Source organism: Medicago truncatula, chromosome 1 (genome assembly GCF_003473485.1).
Source record: "Medicago truncatula cultivar Jemalong A17 chromosome 1, MtrunA17r5.0-ANR, whole genome shotgun sequence".
Lineage (NCBI taxonomy): Eukaryota > Viridiplantae > Streptophyta > Magnoliopsida > Fabales > Fabaceae > Medicago > Medicago truncatula.
Genome location: NC_053042.1, coordinates 31,317,702 through 31,331,934, shown reverse-complemented (window position 1 = coordinate 31,331,934; position 14,233 = coordinate 31,317,702). Strand labels below are relative to the sequence as shown.

The window sequence follows — 14,233 nt, the reverse complement described above, 5'->3', positions numbered from 1 at the left end:
CTCTATGTTTTAAGGGGAAGGGAACGTTAATAATCCAATGTTTCATTAGAAGGTAAATAAAACTGGTTAAAAAAGTTTCATCCTATGAATCGAACTTATATTCTATTGAATAATTTGTGATTTGATAGAGGTCATTAAATACTTGAGTCTAATTCCGTTAAATATATTCATTCTATGATCACTATTATAAACAACTCTACATTTTAGATTCATTTAATTAAGATCACATACATAAATTAATTAATGAATTAAAAAAAAAAAAAATCTTCTTATAATAGTGATGGAACTGTGTATTGCATTGCTTTACAAATTAATTACATACATGCATGAAAAATTAGCGGCGATAATTAAATTGCCCTTAACACCTGAATGGATTGATTACGGTGTCGGTGCACAAGATTATTTATTCTCTTTCTTTGAATTGCACATCATTGTGGTGTAAGAATTGATGATATTGATGGAGAAAAGTTTGTACATGTGCATGTACGTGGTACCAAAGGCAGTGAGGCCTCAAATGCTCTGAATTTATTAAGTACATATACTAAATTTGTCTGGTGAGAAAAGAGCTTATTCAAGTCTTCTTCAATCTATAGAAATTAATTAGTATTGAGACGTGCCGTGAGGGTTGGAGAGTGTTTGATGTACCAGTCAATTTTGTCCTCTTAGGACTCAAGTCCTTTAATTACTCCTTAATTTGCATATTTGAATATAAAAGTAAGAGGTAACAACTATTCCCTTGCGTGTAACTCATGTAATAATAACCCTTAATTTGGATCCGTCAAAAAAAAATTATTGGAACCTTCTTAAATTTGAAACATTTTCAAAAAGTTAGGCATAGAAGGAGAATTTGTGTTTGTATGGTTTCAAAGTTGGTTTTTACTGGCCTTAATCTCTGAAACACGGAAGAAAATGGAAGGTAACATAACATAGTAGATTTCACATATGTGTTGTCGGTTTGTATGGACCTTTTTTCTAAAGAAACAAAAAAAAAAATTAATAAGTCATTCGAACGCAATGAATGAGGTCTCATAAATCCTAGCATAACTGTCACAAAATGTCAAAATTGTTAATCCGGACGTCATGACCGGAGTTCGAACCCGTCACCTCCATTTTGTGTGTGTGAGGTGCATAAAAATAAATATGTGAGGGGATAACCAAGTGCATAAAAATAAGGCTTAATTGCACTTTTGGACCCCTATCTTTCCAAAAGTTGCGGTTATGGATCCCTAACTAATTTAAATACAAAACAGCCCCCTATATTTTGATTTTTTGGCAGTTTTGGACCCCCAAGGTAAAAAAAAAAAAAAAAATGACACGTGGCACCTCACTTAAGATGCCACGTCAGCGTTGACCGAGTCAACAATGGATTGGGAGTCCAAAACTGCCAAAGAATCAAAACATAGGGGTAGTTTTGTATTTAAATTAGTTAGGAGTCCATAACCACAACTTTTAGAAAGATAGGGATCCAAAAGTGAAATTAAGCTTAAAAATAAATGCAAATTAGAATGGTAAGATAGAATGGTAAAAATACTAAAATACAAGTGCATAAAACAAATGAACCAAAGCAAGATCAACAAATCAGAGGGGATAACCAAAAAGAGCCGATCGAATATACCATCAAAGACTTGTCTCAATAAACACCTCCTATTAAAATATTTTATTATTTAATTATATTTCAATGTTATTACGTGGATTAAAGTTTTTATATAGTTATATTAGTTATTTATTAATTTGAAGTCTTAATTAATTAATGATCAATTTAAGTAATAATACTTATTAGATTTTTATTTAGATAATTAATTAATGGAAAATGTTAATGAGTGTCCCTGAAAATTGTTTGATTTTTCTATAAAATAATTTCTTATTTTAGAATTCTTAAAGAATGTCTCGGTGGTACTTGTTAACAAGACCCTTAATTAATTAATATAGGCTTAGTATGAATGATGTCTGGATGACTCAATAACGGAATAATGAGAAACCCTAGTTGGTCATCACCATATATAAGACTATGGTCTCCAATACACCGTACACAACACATCATCTAATCTTGTCTCCCCGTCTGAAGAGAGTTTGGGGCATATATGTATCAATTAAAGAAGAATCAAATTAGTTGTTGCTGCTATCTTTTCTGATGTGTTTTATATTGATGCCAGAGAATTCTTTCATCATGGATCAAGATATTCCTAATACATTTAATATATATCTTTGATAGATCAAACATGTTGTAAATCTGATCATATTCATGTTGTATTAAGCATGTCTTAAACGTATGACAAAAATCGCAGAAGAGTTATATGATAGGATAAGTAAAAGAAATAACTTATCCTTTCTCATTGGTGCATCAAACAGAAGATTAAAATATGATGTATATATATTAATTATATCATGTCTCTTTATCCTGACTATCAAACAGACCATAATAGTAAAATGTATATCATTTACAAAAATGTCCTTATTAATTATAGTTAATGAAACAATTATAGATGATTGAAATCCAATAACTAAAGATACATTATTATAAAAGAATAATAAATGTTGCATTTTTTTTATCAATCATGAGCATAATGACATCAAATAGACCACCAGACATCCTAACTTGATTGACACCCTTTGTGCCCTTTAATCATATGTCAAGTGTTCATGTGTATATAAAAAAGTTGTTTTAAAAAAATGTATATATAAAAAAGTGAAGAAAATGTATACACACACACACACAAATAGGGGGCGATTACACCGTTACCCCAAAAAGAGAAAACGCAAAGAGAAGAAAAGGAAGAAAAAAAATTATCAACAGAAACAAAAATTAGAGATATTACAACCCCTAAAAAGTCCTCTGAGAGACGAGGAATAGAAACCCATCGAGTGAAGCCTGAAGATGGATGATCAAGGGCAGCTAACTTGTAAGTAGTAGAGATCGCCTCAGAGTGGGTAGAGCTATTTGAAGGACTATGCTGCTCTAGCGGAACCAATGGACAAATAATTTGAGACAACGAAAATTAAGGAAAATAACACCTAATTTGAGACGAAATGAGTGCTATAATGAGAAATTTAATTACCACCATTTTTCCTTAATCACCGTCACTTTTAATTATTTCAGTAATATAGTGGAATTAATGATAAACTTACATCTAATTCAATAATAATATAGACCCGTTCACTTCCATTAAGCCATGGGATGGTTAAAATTTGGTGGAGAATCACACGAAAAACATTTTTTAAAGGACGAAATTTATAGCATTTCATTAGTGATAATGAGCTCAATACAATTTGGCATTTTTATCCATATTTGAAACTAGCAGAAGATATGGCCGTCTTAGCTAAACTATTGGTTGTCTTATTTGCTTAATTCCTTACAAACTCAACACTGGAGTTAACATAATATTGTTTTGAAATATCTTTACAATTTTGGATGATCATCACAAACTACGTGACATCATGCATTGAGGATGAAAAACTATTCACCACCTTTTTAGCATCAAGCTCAAAATAAATAGATCATAAATTCAAGTCATGAGTCCAATCTAATGTTGATAACAATCCTAGAGCTTCACCAAGATGTACCTCATGATAGATAAAAATCTCATTCGAAACCAAATGTTTTTTTTCTTTCTCAAAATCTGATTTTTATTTATTTCATATAAATCGGTAAACCTTACAACTTATCCTTCCTTCTCCTCTCCATTTTTCCATTTTTTTTTTTGAAGAATCAAAAATAAAATATATTAACAACGAGATGGTGGAACCTCAATAGCACAAGGTGTACTAAAAAGGACACTCCAAAATACAATCAGTCAGGTATATAGGTACAAAAACTACAGTCAGCCGATACCCAAGCATAACAATGGGTCCGACCACCATCACTGAGAGCCATATACAAAAGTGACATTATTAGCCTTCAACCACCAATAAGAAGTATACTTAACTTTTTCCTAAGATCTATGATGGGAGTTTGGATATTATTTAATAACATGTTATAACGTTCATTCCAAACTAACCAAATGCAAAGAAGCCATAAAAGTTGAAGAAAAGAGCACCTCGCCTTCAAACCACCTAGATAATGAGTAAAGTGAATAAAATGATCTCGAATACTATGTGGTTCTACTCCTGAAACACCAAACCAAGACCTGGCATGCTGCCATAATGATCCAAATATATCGCGATGCAGAAACAAATATGATGCAAACTCGACATGTCCGCACCCCGCAACACACATGCTAGCCTCGAATAAGATAATTTCACGGTGCAGTAAGTTGGTTTTTGTCGACAACCTGTCTCGCAAAAATCACCAAGCAAGAATAGAGACCTTCAAGGGTACCTGCTTATGCCAGATAAGGACCTCCGTGACATCAACACTAGTGGAAACCTGAGAAGTGAGAATTTGATAAGCTCCACGCACTGTGTAACCCCCCTCAATGTCGGGATGCCAGTGCCACCTGTTAGATACATTAGGCTACAAAACAATATTGTTAAGTAAAACCCTACACTTCAACCTCCCTGCCTCCTCACCATACCTAGCAACCAACACCATATACCATAAACCTCCTCTATCAACCAACAACCTCCAACACCACTTTCCTAACAATGCAAGATTAAACTCCCGCAACTTCCTCACCCCCAAACCACAATGCTCCTTTTGTAAACAAACTTTACACATTACTGCATCCAGATACCCCCAATCGACCGAATCGTAGGCTTTTTCGAAGTCCACTTTAAATAGCATCAACTCCTTCTTAGACTTACGGGCCTCATCTACTACCTCATTAGCAATAAAGATTCCATTTAGAATTTTTCTATCTTTTACAAAAGCAGTCTGAGTCTCTGAAATTACACTTCCCACAACCAGTCTCAATCGGTTTGCTAGCTCTTTTGTCAAAATTTTGTACAGACAACCAACCAAGGAAATAGATCGGAAATCATTTAAATGCCGAGGACTATCAACTTTGGGAATAAGAGCTATAAAAGTAGTATTTATACCTCTTGACAATTTTACGTTCCTGTGAAACTTAGTAATAAATCGCTTGACATCCTCCTTTAAATCATTCCAAAACTCCTTAATGAAGCCAAAAGTAACACCATCCGGTCCGAGACTCTTATAACTATCACAATCCCACACCGCAGCCTTAACTTCATCAACTGAAAAAGGTTTTACCAAGCCCCCTCCCTCCACATGAGATAGAGTTTTAAGAGGTTAAAATCCTTCCACCAGAGTGTCGTTCACCGAAAGAGAGACAATGGAATTACGTCTCCTTCGACTAGACAACACCGAATGAAAATACTTAGAATTAGCATCACCATCCTTCAACCAAAGTAACTGCATTTGCTGTCAACCAATGCTAGTGTTAACACGAGACAGAGAATGAATCTCATGTGTTACACTCCTCATGTCTACTATTTCTTCTGGTGACAACCCTGCGCCCTCCCCTTTCCCATCAAACACTGATAAACGATTTTTTAGAGACTCAATCCTTGCTGGAATATTTTTAGAAACTCTTTCAGAACCAACTTAATTAATTTCAGTTTCTCTTTTAACACATAGCCGTCCCATCCGTCAATCTGAAAAGATTTCCATTTATCACACACAATTTTCTTATACCCTGACATATCCTGCCAACATTTCAACATACGTGAAGGACGAGGACCCCAATTTTTCTCATCTACAAACAACTGTAACGAACAATGATCAGACAAACCCCGAAGAATGGCTACCTGAACACAATTAGTCTGTTGTAGACACCACTCCTCAGACAATAAAAACCGATCAATCCTACTCATAGAGAGACCATCACCCTTGAACCACGTATATCTGCGGCTGCATAAAGGTAAATCTATCAACACATTTTAATCAATAAACTGATTGAAAGAGGGGTTGTCCTGCGTACCACCACCCCCCTAACAGGCGTCTTTCATCTGCACATTTGACTGCATTAAAGTCTCCACGCACACACAAATTTTTTCCCCCCTTAATATCTGAATCTCTCTGATAAAGATGTCCATAACTTTTGTTTTGCTCTTAAGTCACAAGGAGCATAAACATTAAACAAATAAAACACCTCATTTGTTCGGATAAACCTACCATGAATTATAAGCACATGCTCTGGACTAAAAGAAGACCACACCTCCACCTCTGAATTGTCCCACAATGTCAGCAACCCCCCCTCCCCCCACTCCCGACGCCCCCACTGAAGGACGAAATTAGAAAGCATGACTCGAATTTCCCCACAATGAAGAAACACTGAATCATCACAAGTTAATAACTTAGTTTCTTGCAAGAATGTAAGGCCGCTTCTCCCCCACCAACAACCACACCTCCCTCCTCTTCTCCAACCCCCGTACATTCCAAGTTAACAACTTCATTTTTCCATTTGGTTATCACAAGAGCATAAAAATATTCATCTCACTCGGTTACCCAAAAAAAAAACAAATAATTTGTAGGATAACAATTATATATTGTATAGGATAATTTAGGTTATATAGTACTCTCTCCATCCTAAATTAAGTGAGTCATTTGTTCAATTCACACTTATTACGAAAAATGTATAAGTGAAGGAGAGAGAAAAATGATTTTAAGTGCTCTTATTAAGTATTGGTTCATTTACTATTATCATAAATGCAAAGTGGAATATATTGAATTGAAAATGGTGAAAGTAATATTACTTATAGCTATAAATGAAAAAAAAAATAAATTAATATTATATTGAAAAGTGAAATGGGTGGAGGAAGTATGTTGATAACAAATTTGAAAAGTGCATCAAACTCTAATATGTGATAAAGTGATAGGTTAGCCTTCATTGAGATTGTCGTCAATTCTACGATTAACTAAACTTATTGATTATAAAAGCACTAAAAGGGTTTATGGACTGCAATTTTGAATTGTATGCATGATGAAAGTAATAGTTTTGATTGCGAAAAAGTAGAGGCCAGTTTGATTTAAATGTTTGACGGTGATTAAGATTCTTCAAATCCCTTTTATTTTTTTGCCAGATTAATGCAATGTTCAATACCAATTATAATTCAGTTCAGTGCTTGATAAATGATGGTTTGGATTATGAAATTGTGATATGTCTTTAGAATTGCTTATGATAATTGTGCATAGACAAGTTTGGTCTTATTTCTGCCTAATGTTTAATAGATTCATTTATAGCTTATTTGTGACAGGAATCTTTTTTTTTTTGGGTTACAAAATAATTCAATAGAATGAAATTGTGTTTGGAATAATTGAAAAAAAATATATATAATACTTATATCATAACTAAATATAGAAATTGTGTTAATATTATCCAATAAATAAATCTGTATTATTTTCCCACCAAATATATCAATTGAACCGATCTTCAATAAATCCTTTCAACTACTTGATATATAAACGTAAATAAATAAATAAATTAATTAACTATTTCAATCTATTATGTTTCTTCAACAATAAATGTACAAGGAAAATATCTATTAAGATTTGAGACTTTTCCAATCTATATGGTGGCTGAATATTTTTGTTTTCTATACACATGGAGGTTAAATATAAACTCCCGTAAATTTGTTCCATAAGGTCCAAACAAATACTTCTCCATTTTTATTGACTGAATCAAATATTGATCGTTGAAGATTCAACCCTCCAAACTTATAAATTGGCAAGAAGCAGATAGCAATTTTCATCACTTACAAAACTGCAATCCAAAAAGATAAACCAATAACAAGAATATGGCGATTACACGTGTTGCTCTCTGCCTTAGCTTTGCATTCCTCTTCTATGGTATATTTCATTTCATTTCCACTACATTTTCCATAAGCTTAATGAATTCATTTAGATCAGTTTTAAAAATGATATATATTTTGCTTATAAAATCTGCGTAGTAAATCTACATAGTCCTTAGATTTATACTCGTTATCTTTTATGTATTGCTTTCTAAATTTCCTTTATTTCCTTGTTTTCTTTATCACATTTTTTTTTTCTTGTAGTTATCTAAATACTATCGGTTATTATATTCATTATGTATGTAAAAGTATATTTATACAATCTTGCAAAATAATTTTTTATAATATATATATATATATATATATATATATATATATATATATATTTCTAGCTTACCTTTGAAGAAATTTGCAAAAAAAAAAATGAAAGTTAGTTTGTGAGTACTACTTGTTAATTTACACGTGATTTTTTTATAACTTACCTTAAATTCTTTAATGATATTGATAGCGTAGATCTCACCTAAATTCTTTAAATTCTTAAATGTTTGAATCATATATATATATATATATATATATATATATATATATATATGGATTTGCTAGAACACACCCACTAGTTTTTATGTGGGAGTGTTTTAGCAAGTTATGACTAAAAAGTTAATAAATACACCTTAAGGTGTATGTTGCTATAACACACCTTCTAAAAAACAAGTGGGTGTGTTCTAGCAAATCAATCCTATAGGCATTTGCTAGAATACACCCACTTATTTTTTAGAAGGAGTATTTTAGCAAGTGAATAACTAAAAAGTGGTTAAACACACCTTAAGGTGTAGCTTTGCTAAAACATCCCACATAAAAACTAGTGGGTATATATATATATATATATATATATATATATATATATATATATATATATATATATATATATATATGCATTAATGAAAATTTATAATACTTGTGTAAAAATTTAATTTTTGTATGCAGCTGCTAGAGGAGCCACGGTAACATTCACGAATAGATGTGGATACACCGTATGGCCAGGAACCTTAACCGGAGACCAAAAACCTCAGCTATCAACAACAGGTTTCGAGTTAGGACCTGGAGCAACGAACTCAGCGGAAATTCCTTCCCCATGGTCAGGTCGATTTTGGGCCCGAACCGGATGCTCAACCAACAACGGACAGTTTACTTGTGCCACTGCCGATTGTGCATCTGGTCAAGTTGCATGCAATGGTGCTGGCGCAATCCCACCAGCAACTTTGGTTGAAATTACAGTGGCATCAAATGGAGGACAAGATTTCTACGATGTGAGCAACGTTGACGGTTTCAACGTGCCAATGTCCGTAACTCCACAAGGCGGAAGTGGCGATTGCAAATCCTCTAGCTGTCCAGCAAACATCAACTCTGTGTGTCCCGCGGAGCTTCAATTAAAAGGTTCTGATGGAAGTGTCGTTGCTTGTAAGAGTGCTTGTTTGGCTTTTAATACCGATCAATATTGTTGTCGTGGAAGTTTCAACACCGAGGCAACATGTCCACCCACAAACTACTCCGAGATATTTGAGAACCAATGTCCAGAAGCTTATAGCTATGCTTACGATGATAAGAGCAGCACTTTCACTTGCTCAAATGGACCTAACTATGCCATCACATTCTGTCCTTGATTGGACTACTACCTTCTAAATACAGTTATGTCTCTATTTAAAATAAAATAGGTGGTGAGAAACACACAAACCCTAAACATATGTAATATAAATATGAACCATAAATAAGTATAAAATATCATGTGTATGTTTTCGATTACTACACGGATGATATTTTTCATAAATTATTGTATTGTGTTTTTTTTTAAAGAATAAATTATTGTATTGGTGAATATATTATCTGGTTCCCTTTCCTAATTAAGTCATGCGTCGCAAATGTTTATGGAAAAAGATCTTATAACCTTTCTTAATCAATGTTCCCTTTCTCATAAGTATTAAGTAATATCACCATTTCTTCTTTTAAATTTAAAAAATCATTTTCAATCTGTCTCATCTCAACTTAATTAAATTCGTTTTGGGTTAAAGGATCGATACATCACATAATCAAGTTGAACAACATGTATTACCGGGGGTGTCTAATTGACATGTTTAAAATCAGATCTTACTAATTTAATAAATCTTCTATAACATAACAAGATATAAAGAGATACATCATTTTGTGTTGGATTTTTTTCTTACATTTTTACCCTTTTTTAAAACTATTTTATCATTTTTATAACATTATTTAAATTATCAATTGAAAAAATAGTTATATTTCATTAAAATATAAACAATCCACACAATAGGAGGAAGAATTCATAACAATAGAAATAATATTACACATTACAGAAAAATCTTATTTTGACTATATATTATGAATATTGTATTTTGATCAAATATTTTATCTTTTATTTCTACCTTTTATTTAATTAATTTTTATCATTTGGTCGTTCCTTGGCATAAAAGCAAAAAAACATGCACATAGTACAGTCTTGACGTTAGTTTTAATAAAATATTTTATATATTCTCTATTTTTTATTATTAAAAAATTCACTTTTACTTAAATGAAAAGAGTTCGCCTTTAAAATATTTTTAAAATCGTCATAATATTAAATACATCTGTATTACCAAATGACAGCTAAAATAATTAACGTTGATGTTTTTTTTAAGGGATGTTGATGTTATTTCATCCAATATCAAATATTTTAGGTTCGTATGACAACAAACCATATAATTAGCAAAGCACAAACTCTCCATCCATGTCTATATATGCCTAATTTCATGTCGGCTACACGAGTTATACGCAAAAGAATAGTTGCCCCTTTCTATTGACTTTCATATGAAAGGACAAGGGACCGGATAGAAATAATTAGATATGTTTTTTTGATTGAAATAAAGTTATTATAGGGCTGGGCATGATATCCAAACCCGTCCACAACCCGAAATAACTGAGTCACCATGGGTCCATTGAGGCGGGTTAAAACAGATCTTTGGGTGAAGAAATAAGAAAAATTGAGTTTGTGTGGACTTAAACGGCGGAGGCCAGTTTTACCAAATCTAAAACCAGCCTAGCCGAAACCGACCGAACCTTTAACTAAGTCCAAAATGAGAGGGAGAGAGCGTGGTCGAGAGAGCGGCGGTTACTCTAGATTCCACCAAGGGCAACCGTGGCGGCGGTCACTTTCGCCGGAGGTGAGGTACTATGGGGGGGCTAGAGTTCCAAGCAGGGTGCCACCATATGGGGGGGATAGGGGAGTATGGGCTGACGGGAGACCTAGAAGAAGGAAAGCGTTCGAACAGGTTGACAATCGACGGGACAGGTTCCGGGAAGAGCAGCGGTATGGAGGTCAGAGGTTTCGTGGGCGGTCTAGGGTTAGGAATTGACATGGTTCATCAAGGTGGGGCGACAATTCTGAGGGTTTAGAGGATTTATGCGATCAGGTTTTGTCCCGTGAAGGACATGTTATTCAGTATCACAGGCATGGTAAGGATTCTGCTACGCATCACAGGCATAAGTCACCTATGGTAAAGCGTTCGTTTTCCAGAACACTGCAGCAGCGCCGACATGAGTCTGTTGATCCGAGCGTGAGGGTTCTGGTACACAGACGTTTATCCATTCGGCCAGAGAGAGGTATGTTGGTTCAGCAACAGGCAGAGGTCTTAGAAGTGCGTCCTCAGAAGGGTAGTCCACCATCATCGTCTCAGCAGAAGCATGAGCAGCACACTATGTCAGTTGCTCAAAACGGTACCAATTCCAATCACTTTGTTACTTTTTATTTCACAAATGTACTAGACGATATCTCTTATAGTTCGTTAAGGCAAGATTTTGAGGTTTGTGGTATTATGGAAGATATTTATTTGGCTAAAAAGCGTAATGTGAATGGGGCTATTTTTGGTTTTGTTCGTTATAGTAAGGTGAAAGACATTGATAAACTGTTAAAAGCTGTGAACAATATATGGTTTGGTGATTATAAGGTGGTTGCTAAGGTGACCGCTTATGATCGTTATGGTAATAAGCGGGGTGAGGGTAGGGAGCGGGGAGAGGGAGAAAAGTTCAAAGAGGGAGAAAAAAGTAAGGATGAGGAGGGAGAATTTTTTAGGGGAGGTAGAGGTAACATGGGGAGGGTCTTTCTTGAGAAAGGAGTTGCGTGGGGTGTAGGGGGTGGAGGATCGAATAAGGTGGAGGGTGCGGGGACTGTTTATGGTGCCAAACCGGTGGTGAAGGAAAGGGACGTGGTGGAGGGAAGGAAGACGGAAGTAGGAGCCAAGGTTAGTAGACAAGGAGTTTTTTCAAATCAGGTTTATGTGCCTAAGTATTCCTCATCCGCTAATGATTTAAGTTGGGCGACAAAAGGGATGGTGGCGTCTGTTTTAAATAGGGAAGTCATACCTGTGTTACAAAGGAGGATTTTGGATGCTGGCTTTGATAATTTGGTTCTTTTTCCTTTGGGTGCAGATAAGGTGTTGTTACGTACTCTTGATGATTCTAAGGTGAGTTTACTTTTATCGGAAGCGGCGGAATTTTTTGATAATTTCTTTTCGAAACCTGTGCGGTGGAATAAAGATATGTTGTTTCGTTAACGAGGTGCATGGGTTAGAATTTATGGGGTGCCGCTTCATGCTTGGAATTTTGAATTTTTTAAGTTATGTGTGATGGATTGCGGACGTTTGTTGTCAGTTGATGATATTACTATGGATAGAGATCGTTTGATTTTGCTAGAATGCTTTTGTCTACGTCTTCCTTGGAAATTATTAATTCAGAGGCTCAAATTGTGGTGGATGGGGTGCTCTTTGATTTAAAAATTATTGAGGAGTGGGGTCTAACTTTGGGGGAGGATGCTTGTTTGTTCGATGAAGAAGACCTTGATGATGTCTTGTCCGAAATGCCGGACGTACATGATGATGTTAATGGTTGTGGTGATGTCGATGCTCTTGTGAATCATATTACAGAAAATTTGAATGAGGATGTAGGTACTCACCAACAGCGGTATCCGTCTCCCGTGGTTCTAGAGCCATCCTTGGTGTCCAAGGATACTTCTATGTCGTCGGCTTCTCTTAAACCGCAAGGTATGAAGCCTTCTTTGTTGAGTCCGTTAGTTGATCCTAAGCCGGTTATTGGTAAGGTGCATGCCAAAGATGATCTCTCCAACAAGGATGTTAGCGAGTCTGGTTCCAAAGGTAGGAAGAATTTTTTTGCTAAGAAAAAAGTGTTGAAAAGAACTTCTTCTTGTCCTCCGTTACGGGTGCGGTGTTCTGATTCTGAGGTAAAGTTGAGGTCTAGATCAAAGGCTACGGAAAAATCTATATCTAATGTTCCTTCGTGAGTCTTGAAGAAGAAAGGTAGCGGACATTTACGTCATTGTGCACAAAATTTGAAACGTATTGCTCGACTTTCTGACAAAGATCGAAAAGAGGTTCTCCGTGCTTTGAGGAGGACAATGAAACAGCGACGAACGGTATCTGCAGTTTTGAAGGCTAAGGTTAAGTCGACTGAAGCTAATAGTGAATCTCAATCGTCCGTTAATAATGATTGGAAGCATTGACTAGTTTTACATGGTGATGAGAAAGTGGTTAATAAGGATGTTTGTGATTTAGCGCATACTGTTGGCCTTATGTTTCCAGGAGATAATAATAACATGTTTGATGTGTTGTCTGGTAAGGGTAGGAAAACTCATGGGGGTGGTGGGAGGGGGAAGTAGGCCGCGGTTTTTGGGTCGGAGGGAGAAGGGGTGTCAGTTGGTGTAGTTAGTTTGTGATGAAGATTATTTCTTGGAATGTTAGGGGGCTAGGGAGTTTTGCAAAAAGAAGAGAGGTGTGTCAGTTGGTGAGGGAGAAAAATTCTTTTATCCTTTGTATTCAGGAAACTAAATTGTCTGTGATTGATGTCAATTTGTGTAAATCTTTTTGGGGTGGTGATGATGTTGAATTCTCTTTTCAACCTTCGGTGGGTGCTTCAGGAGGTATTGTTACGATGTGGGACTCTAAGGAGGTAGAGGTGTGGTCATCTTTGTCTTTTGATCATGTTTTGGTGATTTTTGGCCGTTTTGTGAACACTGGTGTGCAGTTTGCTGTGTTTAATGTTTATGCACCTTGTGATTATGTTCGTCAGCAGGCGTTGTGGAATAATTTATCAAACAGATTGCATACCTTATCTGATATGAATGTGTGTTTGTGTGGCGACTTTAATGTCGTTCGTAGCGTCGCAGAAAGGAGAAGTGTGGATTGTAACGCCCACTTTTGTTAATTGTTTATTTAATCGAGTTTAGGCGATTATATTATATTTATATAATATATGCATGATTTTGGTATGCTTTGATAATTTACGATGATTTGAATGATTTGATCGATGACGTGATAAGTTATGAGTTTTGGAAGATTTGATAAGGATATGAGAATTATTTTATTGTTAAATAAAATAAAGATTTGAAAATAATATAAAATATTTAGTTAAGGGCTATTTTGATATTTTAGATAGTTTTGGGGGAGAAAGTGAGATAAGATAAGTAATTAAGAAGAGATATAAA

The 14,233-nt window shown here is 34.9% G+C and overlaps 1 protein-coding gene across 1 annotated transcript; it reads left to right on the top strand.

The window, feature by feature from the left end:
- Nucleotides 1–7,538: 7,538 nt before the first annotated feature.
- Nucleotides 7,539–9,564, top strand: LOC25483926 (thaumatin-like protein 1b). The gene is made up of 2 exons (XM_013612646.3): nucleotides 7,539–7,747; nucleotides 8,674–9,564. The coding sequence occupies exons 1-2, from the start codon at nucleotides 7,696–7,698 to the stop codon at nucleotides 9,348–9,350; spliced, it is 729 nt and encodes a 242-aa protein (XP_013468100.1). The 5' UTR covers nucleotides 7,539–7,695; the 3' UTR covers nucleotides 9,351–9,564.
- The last annotated feature ends 4,669 nt before the right edge of the window (nucleotides 9,565–14,233 follow it).

Coding starts and splice junctions, on each gene's coding strand:
- LOC25483926 (XM_013612646.3), top strand. CDS start 7,696: ATGGCGATTACACGTGTTGCTCTCTGCCTTAGCTTTGCATTCCTCTTC. Junction 7,748..8,673: donor CTTTGCATTCCTCTTCTATG/GTATATTTCATT, acceptor TTTTGTATGCAG/CTGCTAGAGGAGCCACGGTA.